We start from the raw sequence: 19,464 nt of genomic DNA, 5'->3' as shown, positions 1-19,464 counted from the left end.
CAGCGACGCTAGAGACTCCTCGCTCCTCGGTGCTCGGTCATCGCCAGCGACACCGGGGACTCCTCGCTCCTCGGTGCTCGGTCATCACCAGCGACGCTGGGGACTCCTCGTTCCTTGGTGCTCAGTCATCGCTAGCGACGCCGGGGACTCCTCGCTCCTTGGTGCTCGGTCATCGCCAGCAACACCGGGGACTCCTCGCTCCTCGGTGCTCGGACATCGCCAGCGACGCCGGGGACTCCTCGCTCCTCGATGTTCGGTCATCGCCAGCGACGTCGGGGACTCCTCGTTCCTCAGTGTTCGGTCATCGCCAGCAACACCGGGGACTCCTCGCTCCTCGGTGCTCGGTCATCACCAGCGACACCGGGGACTCCTCGCTCCTCGGTGCTCGGTCATCGCCAGCAACGCCGGGGACTCCTCGCTCCTCGGTGCTCGAACATCACCAGCTTCGCCGAGAACTCCTCGATGCTCGGACATCACCAGCGACGCTGGGGACTCCTCGCTCCTCAGTGCTCGGTCATCACCAGCTACGTCGGGGAACTCCCTGGGTGGTCGGACACCGCCGGCTACGCCGGGGACTCCTCGGTGCTTGGATCTTGCTACGTCTCGTCGATGTGCTATCAAGCTGCTCCATGCTGTTCGGATCAGGGTGCTGATCTTGGGCAGTACGTCTGGGGTCTTGATATGCACATGTCGGACGACGTCGGCAAGCTTTTAGACTTCTTTTTCTTTGACCTTGCTACAAGATTCATTCTTCATCTTTCAGCAGGCTCGAGGACTAAGTGGACACACTTGAAAGCTCTAGTTTGGTTTTGGTGAATTGATGAAACCCTAAGTGCTAACCTAGTTTATCAAGTGATCATGAGATAGGTAGCACACTTCAAGTGGAGAAGCCAATGAAGATCATAGCATGACAATGGTGATGGCATGGTGATGATCAAGGGCTTAAACTTGAAAAGAAGAAAGAGAAAAACAAAAAGCTCAAGGCAAAGGTATAATTTGTAGGAGCTATTTTGTTTTGGTGATCAAGATACTTAGAGAGTGTGATCACATTTAGGATTGATAGTCGTACTATTAAGATGAGTAAAACTCGTATCGGAATGCGGTTATCAAAGTGCCACTAGATGCTCTAACTCATTGCATATGCATTTAGGATCTAGTGGAGAACTAACACCCTTGAAAATGTTTGTGAAAATATGCTAACACATGTGCACAAGGTGATACACTTGGTGGTTGGCACATTTGAGCAAGGGTGGAGAAGTTAGAAGTGAAATGGAGTTGGTCGCAATGATGCTGGCGTCGGTCAACTGACCGGACGTTGGGTCGCTCTACGACCGGACGCTGAAGGGCTACGTCCGGTCGAGTGGTCGGTCGACACAGTGATTAGGGTTAAGCACCGGACGCTGAGCTATGTCCGGTCGGTAAAAACTGGTTTTGGACCCTTACTGTAAATGACCGGACGCTGAGGGATCAGCGTCCGGTCAACTCTGTCGGAGCGTCCGGTCAACATGTCGACCGTTGAGATCAAACGTTCACCGTTGAACGTAGGAGACACGTGGCCGCCATTGGGCGACCGGACGCTGAGGAGCAGCGTTCGGTCAGTAGGACCGGAGCGTCCGGTCACCCCGATCAGTGCCCAGTGAAGGGGTACAACGGCTCTATTTCGTGGGAGCTTCTATTTAAGCCCCATGGCCGGTTCAAGCTCACTCTCTTGGCCATTTTGCATTGACATAGCAACCTTGTGAGCTTAGCCAAGGCCCTCCCACTCATCTCCATCATTGATTCATCATCATAGTGAGATTGGGAGTGATCCAAGTGCATTGCTTGAGTGATTGCATCTAGAGGAACTTAGTGTTCGTGTTTCACTGTGGATTTCGCTTGTTACTCTTGGTGGTTGCCGCCACCTAGATGGCTTGGAGCAGCGAGGATCGTTGAGCGGAGGTGGTGATTGTCTCCGGCTCTGATCGTGGTGATTGTGAGGGGTTCTTGACCTTTCCCCGGTGGAGCGCCAAAAGGTACTCTAGTGGATTGCTCGTGGCTTGTGTGATCCTCATCTTGTGTTGGTTGTGCGGCACCCTTTTGAGGGTTTGGCGTGTGAAGCTAATTAGCGCGTGAACCTCCAAGTGAGTGAATTGCCACAATGAGGACTAGCTTGCCGGCAAGTAAGTGAACCTCGGTAAAAAATCATTGCGTTCATCATTGATTCCGAGGTGATTGGTCTTCATTGTTATCCATCCTTGTGATTGATTGGTTCCTTCCTCTACACGACGGTATAATCTTCTTGATCACTCTCTTTACATTATCGCAAACTAGTTGTCAAGCTCTTTAGTGTAACTAGTTGTGAGAGCTTGTTTGCTTGGTTGGTGTGGCTCTTTAGTTAGTCTTTGAGAGCATACTAACATAGGGTAGTGTATTTGCTATTTTGTGGATAAACACTATCTAAACTAGAATTGTGGTAGGCGGCTTGTATTTTGAGTAGGCTAGCGCAACACTCTCTTCGCCTCATAATCGTCTAACCGTTTTGTTAAGTGTTGTTGTAGAATTTTTTATTAGGCTATTCACCCCCTCTAGCCATTAGGACCTTTCAACACTTCACCTTGCGGTGAATGCGCTTATTCTTATCTCGAGGCTACGCCCGGGGACTGGCTGCCTGCTCGGCTGGTCTTCTACTTTCTGACCCTGGCACCACGTGACTACGTCACCTACTGTCAGGCTCAAGGACTAGCTGTGGGGGTATGGCCTCCGGATACCCATGGCAGACCACATGGGCTACGCCCCCAGGGGTGGCCTAGCCCATAAGATCAAGTCGTGCATGGCGCTGCTCGGCGTGCACCGCAAGACACTGTATAGTACCAAATAGGATACTTTACTTGTAACCCTGTCTCTCTAGACTATATAAGGAGAGGCAGGGGTCCCCTAGCGGATAGGCTACATCAAGCTACTTGGTCGTCCAGATCAATACAATACACCAAAGACACAGGACGTAGGGTATTACGTCGATCAGACGACCCAAACCTGTCTAAATCGCTGTCTCTGCGCCTTATGTCACCATCCGGTTCCTGATCACGTGCACCCCCACCAACAAATCTACCATCGCGGGATGCCCCTCGGTGGACTGCCGAGCATATTCTGTCGACATTAAGTTATGCAAAATCTACTTGGTGGATTGATTCAGGTGCAACTGTTCATGTTGCAAATTCATTATAGTGATTCCATACGAGTAGGACCCTACAAAGAGAAAAAAGAAAAATTAAAGTAGCAAATGGAGTTAAAGCTCAAGTTAAAGCCATTGGAGATCTTTCTCTAGAATTAGTTGATGGTTTTCTACTTAAGCTTTCAGATATTCTATTTGTATCCTCTTTGCGAAGAAACTTATTAAGTGTGTCACGTTTAGATAACGATGGATATGATTGCCATTTTGATAATGACAAATGTCAAATTGTTTATAATAATAAATATGTTGGTCTTACCTTCCGACAAGACAAGCTTTATTTATTATCACTTTCTGAGAATGTGAATGATGTAAGTACTGAGAATGAGAATGCTTCCTCGTCTATGAATGCAACAAATAAACGGAAGAGAGTACATGATGTATCTTCAAAATTATGGCATTGTCGTTTAGGCCATATTTCGAGGGGGGAATAGAGCGATTGATTAAGAAATCAATTCTTCCGCCTTTAGAATTTTCAGATTTAGAACAATGCATAGATTGCATAAAAGGAAAGTATGTTAAGAAAATAAAGAAAAATGCCAAACGAAGCGCAAGAATTTTAGAAATAATCCACACAGACATTTGTGGTCCTTTTACTGTGAAGAGTGTGGATGGTTATGATTTATTTATAACATTCACAGATGATTATTCTCGTTTTGGCTATATTTATTCAATTAAAGAAAGATCGGAAGCATTGGATAAATTTAAAATATTCAAGGCTGAAGTAGAGAATCAGCACAACTTAAAGATTAAGGTAGTAAGGTCCGACCGTGGGGGAGAGTACTACGGTCGACACACCTCATATGACCAAGTTCCTGGACCCTTTGCAAGGTTCTTACAGGAAAATGGCATAGTAGCCTAGTATTCTACACCGGAGAGCCTGAGTAGAATGGAGTAGCTGAAAGACGCAACCGTACCTTAATAAATATGGTGAGAAGCATGATAAGCTATTCTACCTTATCGATAAGTTTATGGATGGAGGCGTTAAAAACTGCCATTCATATTCTTAATCGCCAAGTAAGTCGGTGCCCAAAACACCGTATGAGTTGTGGATAGGAAAGGAACCCTCACTAAACTATTTACGTGTGTGGGGTTGTCCTGCTGAAGCAAAAGTATTTAACCTAAACATAGGGAAGCTGGACTCCAAGACAGTCAGCTGCCATTTCATTGGCTATCTAGAAAAGTCAAAAGATTGTCGCTTCTATTGTCCTGACAGACAAACAAAGTTTGTAGAAATAAGACATGTTGTCTTCTTGGAGGATGATATGATCAGGGGAAGCATGGTAGCGCGAGAAATAAGTTTTGAAGAGAAGCGGGTATATGTGCCCACTCCTATGGTTTAGGAGCCATTTTTCACACTACCTGTTGTTTTTGTACCAATAGTGCAAGACACTGTAGTAACAGCACATGTTGTTAGTTCTCCTGTGGCAACAATGAATGAACATGAGGAACATGTTCTTCAGGATCCCCAAGAACCCGTTGTCACACATGAGGTTGAGCAACAACAACCTCATGTAGAACAAGCGTCGTCTAGCGAGGCCCCTAGAAGGTCTCAAAGAGTCAGGAGATCAGCCATTCCTGACGATTATGAAGTTTATGAATGTGAGGAATTTCAAATGGAGGGTGATCCCACCTCATTTGAAGAAGCCATGAGAAGCGCTCACTCATTCAAGTGGCTTGAAGCCATAGAAGATGAAATGAAATCAATAAAAACCAACGGAGTTTAGAAATTAGAAACAATTCCTAAAGGAGCCAAGACAGTAGGCTGTAAATGGGTCTACAAAAATAAACATGACTCCAAAGGGAATATAGAAAGGTTTAAAGCGCGACTTATGGCGAAAGGTTTCACGCAAAGAGAAGACATAGACTACAATGAGACATTTTCTCCAGTCTCATGTAAGGATTTTTTTAGAATCATAATGGCGCTTGTAGCACATTACGACTTAGAATTAATTCAGATGGATATAAAAACGACATTTCTAAACGGGGATTTAGAGGAAAACATTTATATGGCACAACCGAAAGGTTTTATTGTGGAAGAAAAAGAATGCATGGGATGCCGCCTGAAGAAATCCATTTATGGATTAAAGCAAGCTTCAAGATAGTGGTATTTGAAGTTTGATAGTACAATAAGAAAGTTTGGGTTTCAAGAAAATATAGAGGACAATTGCGTTTATGCAAAGTTCAAGAATGGAAAATACATTTTCCTAGTCTTGTATGTGGATAACATCTTGCTCGCTAGTAGTGATGTTAATTTACTACTAGAAACAAAGAAGTTCTTCTCCTCAAAGTTTGATATGAAGGATCTTGGTGAAGCTTCGTTCGTCCTAGGAATAGATATTCACCGAGATAGAGAAAAAGGGGGTTTTAGGAATATCTCAAAATGCATACTTAGAAAAAGTTCTAAAGAAATATAGTATGCAAAATTGTAAGTCATCACCTGCTCCTATAGTCAAGGGCGACAGATATGGGTAATTTCAATGTCCCAGGAACCAATATGAGATCGATCAAATGAAAGCAGTTCCAGATAGTTCAGCTGTCGAAAGTTTACAGTATGCTCAAGTGTGTACTCGTCCTGACTTAGCATATGTTACCGGGTTGCTTGGCAGATATCAGAGTAATCCAGGAATAGAACACTGGAAATTAGTAAACAAAGTTTTGCGTCACCTGCAAGGTACGAAGGGTCTCATGCTAACATACAGAAGATCTGATTTCCTGCACATAGAGGAGTACACAGATTCTGATTATGCGGAAGATAAAAGAAAGTCCACATCAGGGTACATATTCACTCTCGTAAGAGGAGCTATATCGTGGAAAAGCTTGAAGCAAACCGTCACTACATCGTCCACAATGTATGTCGAGTTTGTAGCATGTTATGAGGCCACAGGGCAGGTGAATTGGCTAAAGAAATTCTTACCCGGGTTGAAAGTGGTAGACGACATACATAAACCACTTAAATTATACTGCGATAATAATCCAGCAGTATGTTATGTTCACAACAATAAGTCAAATGGTGCTGCCAAACATATTGACATAAAGTATTATGTTGTGAAGCCGAATTATTACCTATTCTCTTTCATTATTATGAAATTCTATTGGAATTGGCAATATAATTTTTATGCACTTTTGAAATGAAAGAAAAAGGAAGGATTTTTTGAGCATATAAGAATAGAAAAGATGCTCGCGGATCCGCTTACAAAAGGCTTACCACCCAGTGTGTTCAGAGAACACGTAGCCGGCATGGGTTTAAGGGAAATCCTATGATTCCTGAATAATAAGGGCTTAGTTAAGAATCTGTTTTAAAATAGAGAGGTGCATTGTAGCTGTTTAATCTAATGGCAAGAGACTGTGACGATGAGCACACTCTATGCACTGATCTGTGATAGAATGGGAACAAGAGAAAGTATGTAAGTTAAGTTTAAGTTATAAGTGAGATGGGGGGGAGAATGTTAGTCGATCTCTACCGATAGGCCCAAGGGCCCTTGGATCCGCGTCCTGATCGGGGGCGCCCAATCCTAATATGGTTGGTGGGCCCCCGTCGCACAGCGCCATAAATAGGAGGTGGGGGCCGGGGCGCTCGAGTCACGAGGTTCGCCTGAGCCGCCTAACCGATCACAGAGGAGGCGCTGCCAGCGACGGGAAGCGCCGCCACCGCCTCTGCATCAGGTTGGAGGACTGCTACAACGCCGGGTTGCCCTGCGACCTTTACACCAACCCGGACGACACCGCTACTGCACCGCCACCGGGTTATCGCCGAGCACTGCGATGGCGAGCCCATTTTCATCCAAGGCGGCCGATGGTTTGCACCCTTTCACCCCTCTCTCTCATTCTATCTCTAATCCAGTACTCTAGACGCTTCTAGGACTTACGATTTAATTCAAAGTATAAATAGACATGCTAGATTTATGCGTGCTTTAGGTTTAACATATAACACTCAGGCAGAACACTCTCCGATCATATTTACGACAGTACGAGTACTCCACTCGACTCTAGAATGCAAACCGACAGATGCAGTCTCGCAAGGCAACCATGGTCCGAACTGGGGGTTCGGGATCATGTGCCTTGCCTTGATGTCTGGATCACACTGATCAGGATCAGTGACGCCGATGCACATGGGGAGGACCGGAGGAAGCCGGATCCCGGATGCAATGCATGGGCCGCAAGTCCTAACTTGCCGTGCCAAGTAAATGAGAACCGTGGCCCAAGCTGTCTGCTACCGTGACGTAGTTGCATTATTTCCTTCTTTTTCTTACTTATTTACTTAATTACGTGGTATTACGTGGTTCGTAAAGGACAAAGAAGAAGTTAAAAATAGCTTCGTTCGTAGCATTTCGTGCGTACGAAGAGGCGAAGACAGACAACTGACTGTGCACTGGATCGCAGGATCAGCAGCCTCAGTCGCTTCCCCGTTGGCGTTTTCGTAGCGCTGGACACGGTCACACGGCCGTCGTTGTCGCGGTGAGGTCCGGCTTCCCCCACTCGTCACGCGAGATGCAGACTCCTACGCAACTTTTGTACGCTAGCCCTTTACAAGTTTAAAAACTAGTGGCCAAATCATCGTGCCGTGTGGTGTGGTGTGGCGTGGCGCTATGCGATTGCGCCTCTTCTTTCGCACGGCCCTTTCGGTGATAACAGGAGGTCGCCTTCTTGCTTGGAGCCACGTCCGCGATAGCGCCCTTGATGCGGAGAGCTGCAGCAAACACACCAAGAGGAGATGCCAATTGCCAATCATAGCTACGGCACCTGCAATCAAATTGGTGTTCGGCCCCGTGTTCGCTTGAACTTATTAGCTATATTACAGTGTTTTTTTCTCATAACAAATTAGCATCAGCCGACTTATCAGCCACATAAACCATTAGCCGAACATACAAAATCAGTCTTGGTTTTGTATGGATCTCCCCTGCAAAATATCATTTATCATAAAGAGAAATTTCATGGCCCTGGCATAGTAACTTTATATACTCAGCAAGCACATATTATAATAACACACAGAACCAGTCTTGGTTTTGTCTCATCGTCAACTCTGGAGCAACCACACACATCTCAATGCTCAAAGTAGGCGGCCAAAACCCAGGTATTCTTATACCTCCAATAGTACAAATCAGGGCGAGCAAGCAAGACTCACATCTTCCACCGTTACTTATTACTAGTATACATCTTCCTAGGATTAGATAGCAGTACAGGCGAAAATAGCAAGGGCTTATTCCAGGACATCTCAGCCACTAGTAGCTTATTACAGTACGTAGCAGCTAGCCATCTAGATCCATACAATAACCACATATCAAGTTATCAACATCGTTCTTGTTGACCAGGAGGAGGCTAAGGAAGCAAGGACGTGGGAGAAAGCAGGCACCAGCTTAGTCTATTTACACTCACGCAGGATACAAAGGGACCACAGATTGTGGGCAGTCCAACCTCTTACCGGCGAGGGAGTGGTACGCAAGTATCTGAGCATGACTATCTACACAAGGTTCCCCATCTTCCATCAACCGACCTGCGTTCTCGGAATTGGGAGGTGTAAACTCTATGTTCCAGAAGGGCCTCGCCATGAGCATGAGGTCTCGGCCGGTTTGAGACGCTTTGTAGCCCTGAACCCATACGTACCTCAGGGAAGGCATACGTAGTATTGCGAGGGCCAGAGCTCGCTCGCTGAAGCAACAGCTCCTGAGTTCAAGCTTTCTCAGGTTTACGCATCCCAATGCGAAACTGAACAATCCATCATCAGTTTCCCCAACATTACCGAGAAGCATGTATTGGATGTTCCCACTGCACTGTCCAATGTAGCCGAGACCTGCATCTGAGAGCCCTCCTGGTCTCAAGTACAGAGCAAACCTCCGAAGTTTGGTGCAGCCCCTCAACAAAGCTCGGACACCAATGTCCAGTGGCAATTCTGTTATCCTCTCTTCTCTATCAAGAAGAACAAGCCGGAAGTCATGGAGCTTTTTGCAGAATGTCCCGATAGATTCCAGGGCCCCATTGGTTATATCAGACACATAGGCAGCTATGTATTCCAGTTCACGGCAACCTACGGCTATAGCCGTCAAGCCCACTTGAGAGACCCCTCCTTGCTCTTCTTGCACACCTCCTTCATCGTCTCCTCGCTCAATTCTGAGCCTTTGGAGCTTCTTGCACGTATCTGCAACAACACCTAATCCTCTATCTCCAATCACATTCCTCACCTATTGAAAACAAGAATATATAATGTCAATTACGATAAAAAAAAAAGATCGTCAATTGAGTATCTTCATAATTTACACGAGCAGGAGATATTACCGCGAGAACTAGTAAGTTCGGACATTTTGCAATAAGCTGGCAATGGTCTTCAGTGGTGAGGAAAGTGTACTGCAAATCCAGCTTCTTCAGTATTGCAGACAAAGGAAATATAATAGGCATTTCATTTGTTCCCATGAAAGTAAGTCCCAAGGAGCATAGTCTTGACGGAAATCTGACATTCCCATACATGGTGAGTTCCCCTTGCTCATTGAATGTCCCTCCAGCAAATTCTTCCAGTACTGTGGCAAATTGGAAGAACCCTATCAAATCTGAAAGATCACAGTCACTAATCTTCAAGGAAATCAGTGACTTGCAGCTCTTTGCAAGAAGCTCTAGGTCAGCTGGCATCACTTGAAGCTCAGTCATGTGGAAATTCAATGTTGTCAGAACAGGACAGCTGACTGCAAGATCGTGGATCCATTCCCTGCCTTTATCGTTAATTTGACATTCTTCCAGAAACAAAGTTCTCAGTGATCTGATGAAATTTAGCACCACAAGTTAGTGTGATGATTTCGTCACAATATTAGCAGCTAAAAGAATACTAAAGGGGAGAACCAAATAACAAAAGGATGCACTACAGCCTACAGGCAAATAAATGTAACCCCCTTTTTAAGCAATCAACGAATAACAATCCCTGTCCTGACACCTAAAACTGTATGTCACGGGGGTGATCAGGAAACATCAAAAGCTCCTAGCAGCATACAGAAAATGATAGACCTACGCCAGTGTTTACATGTTGCTTGGGCATTTTGTTAGAATTTTAGAGCCAAGAGAATCACAGAAGTTCAACTCAGCCAGTGGATATTATCCTTGTTTTAATTTAACTGGAATTGCATTAAATATTCCCAACAATCATGCTACACGTAAATTTGGGGTCATTTAAAGACTCCTTTTCTGGTAGATCTATCCAAAGGCAAAACACAGCCCAACCTTTCCATGTTCCCAGTGGTTTGCTCCATGACTCAACTTTTCTTTATATATAATATATATCGAATAAGGCATCCCATAATCAAATTATTCACAATTAACACCATCAATTAAACTTTCTTTTTTGGAGTAATCTACAGCAGAAGCCACGAACTGTAATGATACAGGTTTGAAGATGCACTCCTAAGACTTCTGCGGATCTTCTATGATTAGGAGTTAGGATCTCTAATCATTTGAGGGCAGTCCACCCAATTTTTAGCGCTAGATCTCAAACCTGCTTTTTGGTAAAAACTCTCCCTAAGGCAGCACAAGTTTCTACTTGCAGAAAGTGATGGGTGCTATGACTCAACCGTTTCGGGGAATCAACGACTAGACAGTAGCTACGCCCCCTCATTGTCACCATCTCAGTAACCCCAATTCGATCTTACTTCCTCCAGCACCCAGATCGGAGCTAACAAGAGCAAGAGAATCGAGGAGTACGAGTACCTGCAGGAGTGGGCAACGAGGCGGAGTCCATCCGTGGAGAAGCCGGTGCACTTGTCGAGCTTGAGCTCCTGCAGCATGTGGCCCCTGGCACGGACGAGCTCGGCGAGGTCGTTGTCCGTGACGATCATGCGGCGGAGGTGGAGCGCCTTGAGGCACTCGAGCGGCGCGGCGAGCTCGGTGACCCAGGGGCGGGCGTAGGCGCCCCAGTCGTCGGGTATGAGGCCGTACATGGCCGCGCGGGGCTTCCCCTTCACGGCCAGCGACTCGAGCCGCGGGAACCGCGCGAGCAGGCGCGCCGGGGACACGGCGTAGCAGAAGGGCACCGTGACGTGCTTCCGCGAGAGCGCGTCGACGCGGTGCCACCGGCGGCACACCAGCGACGCGGCCTCCCGGTCGCGCGGGTCCTCGACGAACCCCATCACCAGGTGCAGCATCTCCTCGGGAACCCAGCCGCCGTCGCCGCCGCTGATGCTCAGCGCGCGGGTCAGCCACCGGCGCTCCGGCGCCTCCCCGCCCATCGATCCCGATCGCGCTGCGGCCTGCGGGCGGAGCTCAGCTGGCTTTTTTCTACCGCAGCAGCTCCACGCCGGCTCGCCGAGGATCTGCTCCAGAGAGGGGCGGAGACATGGGATTCCCTCCCTCTGCTCCCACTCGCTGCTACTGCTCCCACTCACTGATTCGGTGGTGCTTGGAGGTGTAGCAAGCAGCGAGGAGAGAATTATTGGAGGGAGAAGTGAGTTGGAGAGGAGGACGAGGTGGGGTGGGGCTTGGGGAAGCGGCGTTTACTTCTCCGCGATCCAGCTGGGGATGCCGAGCCACATCGGCTGGGGGCCGGGCGGGGAATTTGCTCGGCGCACACGCACGCACGACACGGACACGCACCCTGTCGCCGCCGGCGGGCTGGTGTCCCGTGTCTTTTTTTTCTCCTCTCCTCTCCTCTCCTCTGTCCTCGGCCCAGTTTAGTTCCCCAAATTTTTGGCAAAATGATATTGTAATATTTTCATTATTATTTAGCAATTAGTGTCCAATCATAATCTAATTAGGCTTAAAAGATTCGTCTCGTGGATTTTGTCTAAACTGTGTAATTAATTTTATTTATATTTAATGCTTTATGTATGTGTCCAAAAATTTGATGTGACCAAAAATCTTGAAAAATTTAACGTTTTAGAGGGAAACTAAATAGGCCCCTCGTGTGTGTGGTGGGTCAGGTGAACTGGTGATGAATAGGACGGTAGGTTTGAACCGGGGGCCGGCATGCGGCATGCCACAGCAGCTGTACCATGTGAGCGTTAGTTGAAGGCGATCGTTATCGTCAGGCTTGTACTTTTGAGTCTGGAGGCCGGTAAGTGTTTTGTCGTTCCTCGTCAATTTTAGTCGTTGTTTTATCGAATGCGGGACATATATATAGAGTATTAAATATAGATTAATTACGAAATTAATTATATAGTTTATGACTAATTTACGAGACGAATTTTTTAAGTCTAATTAGTCCATGATTTGACAATGTGGTGTTACAGTAAACATGTGCTAATGACAGATTAATTAGGCTTAAAAAATTCGTCTCGTGGAGTACTAACGAGTTATGTAATTTGTTTTTTATTAGTATCCGAACATCCCATACAACATGCTCCCGATATACATCCTAAATTTTAGTCACCAGATCTGAACACCACCTAACTTTAGTCCTTCCTAATTATGCATTAACATGATAAGTCATAGGTGATGTAAAGTGAACTCCCTCAGCTACAGGAATCTACTTTGTTTAGTCAAGCGCCTAGCGCCTAGTATAAGAGTCAGAATTACGATGCATAGACATTTTAGTTGAAAATATTTTCAGATAAACGTTTTTTCTTCAAGAAATGATGTGATCAATTTAGACCCTGTTTGGATCCCTAAATCTAATAGTTAACTGCTAGTAATTTGCTCCTTTGTATCTAAATAGGTACAACTAACAGTTTAGCTAATTATTAACTATACCCGACTAACAACTATTTTTCTCGTTGGGTCAAACCAGCTAATATTAGCTATGAATTATTGACTAGTTAATATTAGTTATGAGCTATTAACTAGTTAATTATTAGCAACTAAAAGATCTAAACATGTCTTTTGTTTGTTACGAAAAATGGTTTGTACATTTTTTATGTCAAAGTTCTATGGTAAAGTTTGTATATTTTTGTTATACGTTAGTAACAGTGTCAACATATGTCAAAAATATAAAATCTATGGTAATAAATTGTTACTTAATATTACATATTGTCACAAAACATAGTTGGACCTACAAAGTACTACTTGTTGCTGCGGAAATTGCAGATGATTTAGAATAAAATTAGACTATATATAATTACTTATATAAAGAAATAAACTATTATCATCGAAAGGATTAAGATGCCTAGGAGAGGGTGAATTGGACTAATTCTAAATTCTTTGCAATAATTAAGCCCTACACTTAGCCAACTTCACCCCTTGTGCCTAGAATGTATTTTTATTGTTCTACCGCACAAAAGTTTTGCACCCTAAGTTCTAATCCTACTCTAGCATGGCAATTCTAGGAATATAAAGACATGAAATGAATTGCTCAAATGTAAATGCTCAAAGTAAAGAGAGGGAAAGGAATGCGGCGATGTTTTTCTGAGGTATTGGAGAGTCGTCACTCTCCACTAGTCCTCGTTGGAGCACCCGCGCAAGGGTGTAGCTCTCCCTTGATCCGCGCAATGATCAAGTACTCTCTAAGGGCTGATTCTTCGACACTCCATCATCGTGAATCGTCCACAACCGCTCACAACTTGACTTGGGTCATCCGCAAGCTCCGTCGGATGATCACCAAGCTCTCAATCACTACCGAGCCATCTAGGTGATGGCGATCACCAAGAGTAACAAGCACACACTCTCACTTGACCACAACAAGCCTAATGAGAAGGGTGGATGTACACTTGCTACACTCTATGCACTAATGAGGTCCTTAATCTTGGATTATCAAATCTCAATCACCTCACTAGGCTATTGCTCTCTCTTGCACTCCAAAGGTATTTCTCAGCTGAACAAATGGGCAAGAGACCTCCCTTGAACGAGTGGAGTAAGTATTTATAACCCCGTCATTCAAAACATAATGTTTGGAGGCTGAATCATCACTCTGTGGGGTGACCGAATGCTCCGATCAGTTATACACGCCACTGTGTTAGAGAGAACCATTAGGCTCTGACCGGACTCTGACCTGCGTCCAGTCAGCACTGACCGGACGCGTCCGATCAAGAAAAACGTTCTTTGGAATCTTACTGATGTTGACCGAACGATGGTACCCAGAGTCCGATCACTTTACTGTTCAGCGTCCGATCAACACATACCAGACGTATCCGGTGAGGAAAAAGTCTATCTAGAACCTCTCTGAGTTGACCGGACGTAGGTACCCAGCGTCCGGTGCACTTCCTCTCAGCGTCTGATCAGTACCAGATGACTACAGATGATCAAACAAACTGACCAGACTCACCCTTTAGCGTCCGGTCACAACCGGACCAACATCCGATCAATTATTTGACCCTCCATTCACTTCCAACTTAAAATTCTATGTGAATGAAGTTTACTCCAATTGATCTTATGGCTATTATTGAGCTACCTAGTGCTAGGTTTAATAAGTGTGCACCACACCTAACTCACTAGACTCAGCTAGGTCAAGCTACTAGTCCATACCCCCTTAATAGTACAGCCAAAGGAAAAACAAAGTCATAAACTACTCTAAGTGTCTCTCCAACACCAAACGACACTTAGAACTAGTCCGTCCTTAACCTTTTTGTCCATCCTTTGAAAATCAAAATGATTTCCATTGATAGGAGCATGACAACCATGATTGCCCAATCAATTGCCATTACCATGACCTAACTCAAATTGCCTCTACAAAACACACGTTAGTTATAGTAATCTTGTGTCGTCATTAATCATCGAAACCCAACTAGGGGCCTAGATGCTTTCAATCTCCCTCTTTTTGGTGATTGATGATAATACAACCTCGAGTATGTAAAAGAGATGAGTGAGGTTTTCAACATGCTTGGTTCATATAAGCTTTTGACAATAAAAACAAAGGGGTTAGACATGCTTATATGACCCAAGCCAACATGGCGTACTCAATAGATATGAATTAAGCATGAGTACATGAAGTAAAGCTCATTTGAATCGGAGTAAAAAACGGAAGCAAAGCAAATGAGCATAACTAAGTGACATGACATGTATATATAATAATGTAGAGAGCACACATTCCACATAAGTCTCACCATCACATGTAAATAAGACAATGCATGAAAATAAACATGAATGCATGAAGTCACAAAAGAAATGAATCACACGCTCCCCCTAGATCTAATGCTCCCCCTAGATCTAACATACTCGCTCCCTCACCCCCTTTGGTGTCAAGTACCAAAACCTAAAGGTCGGACGGTGGGATAGGAGCAGACGAGTCGGGCGCTGAGGTGCGGTGAGAGATCTAAAACTGAGCTGCTTCATCCTCTGACCCTAAACTCTGAGCGGTCTGACCCTCTATAGCTGAAAGTGAAGGTGAAGCGATCAGGGTCTGCTCAGTAACTGGTGTGGCCTGTGACTCTGAAAGTATCACTATAGGAAGTGGAGCCACATCTGCCTCTACCGCTGTTGCTGAAGCCTTAAGTGTAGGATTGACTATCTGAGGTGGCTCGAATGATGCAATAGACAACGAAATCGTCTTGGCAGTCCTGATAACTAGAGTAACTGTGGTAGGGATAGAGACTCATAACTCTGAAGGTGTAGGCTGCTCTATAAGCTCACTGAAGGTAGCACCGAGACTCTTGAAGACTGGGACATCCATCACTAACACTAAAGAGCCCTAAGTCAGAGTGAAGCCCGTAATAATAGGAGTAAAGTGAGGACCCTGAGCTATCACTGGTGAAGCAAACCACTAGGGCACCTGCTCTATAGGTGAAGCAAACTGAGTAGATGGTGGTCCCTGACTCTAAAGCCCATTGGGTTGTATAGCTAGAGTCACTGGAGTGGTGGTAGCAGGCTGGCCTATCTGAGGTGTAGACTGCTATGGAACAACCCCAATAGCAGTGAATACATGCTGCATGAAGCTAAGTAACTGCTGCTGAATCATAAGCTGCTACTGCTGCATGGCCTGCTGCTGCCTCTAAAACTCATCCTGTCGAGCCTAAACCTAAGCAAATGTAGCTGCGGTCTCCTATGCCTAGCGTGCTTGGTCTCCTACCTCATCTGCTCAAGTACAGCTAGAAGAGCTAGGTCTGTCTATGGTGGAGCGGAGCTAGAGCCACTGGCCTCTCTGTCGTGTGATTGAGGAGCCATCTATAGAATCGACTAATAGTCATCATCAGAGCTATCACTTGGGTCACTCTTGACCACATCCTCCTGCTGTGCATCAAGCTCCTCCTCCTTTATAGCTGTAATGGCTCTGATGATCTCATCTTACTGGGCTATTGTCTCTGGTACCTCTAGGCAACGGCTCGACTAGCAAGGTGTCCTTGCACGACTGTGACATAGCATCTGGGTCATGTCATATGGTAGAAACTCAATAGTAGCACATGTGTACTCTGCCATTGTCTCAGGAGACTTCTATGTAACTGCCTTTCAGATTAGGAAAGTGATCCAATGAGCATAAGGTAGCTGACAGTGACCTTTGAAGCCCTCTGCTAGTGTATCCTCCATCTCTGAAATTATCACATCCCAAATATCAAAGACAGTCTGAGACACCAGAGAATGCACTAACCATAGCTGAATGTGAGTCAAACCCTCACGGTAACCCATCCTCGGGAGCAAAGTCCTCCTCATAATAGCATCAAGGAGCCGAGCTGTAGGTGTAAGGTCACATGGTGTCCTGCTGAAAGGTCCTAATGGCTAGAGGGAGGTGAATAGCCTAATAAAAAATTTCTACAACAACACTTAACAAAATGGTTACATAATTATGAGGCGAAGCAAGTCTTGCGCTAGCCTACTCAAAATGCAAGCCACCTATCACAATTCTAGTTTAGATAGTATCTATTCACACAATAGCTATGACACTACCCTATGTTAGTGTGCTCTCAAAGGCTAACTAAAGAGCCACACCAACCAAGCAAGCATGCTCTCACAACTAGCTACACTAAAGAGCTTGACAACTAGTTTGCGGTAATGTAATGAGAGTGATCAAGAAGGTTATACCGCCATGTAGATGAAGGAACCAATCAATCACAAGGATGAATAATAATGAAGACCAATCACCTCAGAATCAAATGATGAACATAATGATTTTTACCAAGGTTCACTTACTTGCTGGCAAGCTACTCCTCGTTGTGGCGATTCACTCACTTGGAGGTTCACACGCTAATTGACATCACACGCCAAACCCTCAATAGGGTGCCGCACAACCAACACAAGATGAGGATCACACAAGCCACGAGCAATCCACTAGAGTACCTTTTGGCTCTTCGCTGGGGAAAGGTCAAGAACCCCTCACAATCACCACGATCGGAGCTAGAGACAATCACCACCCTCTGCTCGACGATCCTCGCTGCTCCAAGCTGTCTAGGTGGCGGCAACCACCAAGAGTAACAAGTGAATCCCATAGCGAAACACGAACACCAAGTGCCTCTAGATGCAAATACTCAAGCAATGCACTTGGATTCTCTCCCAATCTCACAAAGATAATGAATCTATGATGGAGATGAGTGGGAGGGCTTTGGCTAAGCTCACAAGGTTGCTATGTCAATAAAAATGGCCAAAGGTGTGAGCTTCAATCGGCCATGGGGCTTAAATAGAAGCCCCCATGAAATAGAGCCATTGTACCACTTCATTGGGCACAACGCGGGGTGACCGGACGCTCTAGTCCGATCGACCGGACGCTGGCCCTCAGCGTCCAGTCACATGATTCATGCCACGTGTCCCTTACTTCAAATACTGTTTGTCAGATTTTAACGGTCATTTGTTGACCGAACGCAGCACACAAACTGACCAGATGCTCAGCCTCCAGCGTCCGGTCGTTTCTAATAAGGTTCTAGAAATGATTTTCTTCGACCGGACATGTCCGGTCACACAATGACCTTTCTCTACACTACCCGACAATAGGACTAGACCCTGGACCTTAGTGTCTGGTTAGTCTAAGACCCAGTGTCGACGAAATATGGTCGGCAGTCCACCGAGGGGGGTGCCCATGGTGGTAGATTGTCGGTAGACGATGCGTGTAATCAGGAACCAGATGGTGACACAAGGCGCAGAGACAGCGATTTAGACAGGTTTGGGCCGTCTGGTCGACGTAATACCCTACGTCCTATGTCTTTGGTGTATTGTATTGAGATGTATACAGATTATCCTCTTTTGATCTGTCCTCTAGGGGACCCTTGCCCCTCCTTATATACTCCGAAGGGACAAGGTTACAAGTAAAGTATCCTATTTGGTACTATTACAATGTCTTGCGGTGCACGCCAAGCAGCGCCGTGCACGCCTTGATCTCACAGGCTGGGCCACCTTGGATGGTGCGGCCCATGTACCATCTTGTGGTACCCTGGGGTCTATCCCCCACAGCTAGTCCCCGAGCGCCATGTATTCTGATGCGACACGCCATTCTAACCTTCTCCGAACAGTGAGGCTTGAGTTCTTGACATCTCCGACCACCGTTGTCGTCGGAGAAGTAGGTTGTCCGAAGAATGTATGGTGCTCTTAAGAAGAAAGAAAAAGATTTCCGTCCTGGGAAGTGTGCCCACTTGTATTTCTGAAAAGAAATGTAAGTGCGTTTTGAAGCGTAGCGTCCTTGATCATCAGAGGCGTAGGGGTCGAAAAACAAACACATTCACCGCAAGGTGAAGTATGCCCACTTAGTCCCCGAGCCTGGTAGTAGGTGACGTAGGCACGTGGTGCCAGGGTCTAAAAAGAATTCCCAGTTAAGTTGAGAAATGAATCATCGTACAGGCGATACAAGATGCCTCGGTAGGTGCATCGTACCGATGTAGTCCCCGAGCTTGCTAGAAGGCGAGGTATGAGCCTTGTAGCAAGGTCTAAATGAGAAAGAATATCCCCAACTGTATGCGAGTTGCCTGTCGCATGTAGTCAAGATGCAAAGTCCCCGAGCCGTGGTCGGAGAGTGGTCGAGGCAGTCCCCGAGCCAGTGTTTTCACTGCCACACTTGACCGGACATGCCGGTCCCTCTGAGACTAGCGTCCGGTCACTTAGTGACCAGCAAGACTAACTCCTTTTCACCTCTAACTTCTTCACCCTTGCTCAAATGTGCCAACCACCAAGTGTATCACCTTATGCACATGTGTTATCATATTTTCACAAATATTTTCAAGGGTGTTAGCATTCCACTATATCCTAAATGCATATGCAATGAGTTAGAGCATCTAGTGGCACTTTGATAACCGCATTTCGATACAAGTTTCACCCCTCTTAATAGTACGGCTATCAAACCTAAATGTGATCACACTCTCTAAGTGTCTTGATCACCAAAACAAAATAGCTCCTATGATTTATACCTTTGCCTTGAGCTTTTTTGTTTTTCTCTTTCTTCTTTCTAAGTCCAAGCACTTGATCATCATCATGGCATCATCATTATCATGCTATGATCT

At 45.7% G+C, this 19,464-nt stretch overlaps 1 protein-coding gene across 1 annotated transcript; it reads right to left on the bottom strand.

Annotated features, from left to right (window-relative positions):
* Nucleotides 1-8,266: 8,266 nt before the first annotated feature.
* Nucleotides 8,267-11,688, bottom strand: LOC136512125 (coronatine-insensitive protein homolog 1b-like). The gene is made up of 3 exons (XM_066506118.1): nt 10,895-11,688; nt 9,482-9,956; nt 8,267-9,387 (listed from the first exon to the last, which is right to left on the bottom strand). Exons 1-3 carry the CDS (start codon nt 11,410-11,412, stop codon nt 8,581-8,583), a joined length of 1,800 nt encoding a protein of 599 aa, XP_066362215.1. The 5' UTR covers nt 11,413-11,688; the 3' UTR covers nt 8,267-8,580.
* Nucleotides 11,689-19,464: the final 7,776 nt, after the last annotated feature.

Source organism: Miscanthus floridulus, chromosome 16, assembly GCF_019320115.1.
Source record: "Miscanthus floridulus cultivar M001 chromosome 16, ASM1932011v1, whole genome shotgun sequence".
Classification (NCBI taxonomy): domain Eukaryota; kingdom Viridiplantae; phylum Streptophyta; class Magnoliopsida; order Poales; family Poaceae; genus Miscanthus; species Miscanthus floridulus.
This window is presented reverse-complemented; position numbering and strand designations above follow the sequence as displayed.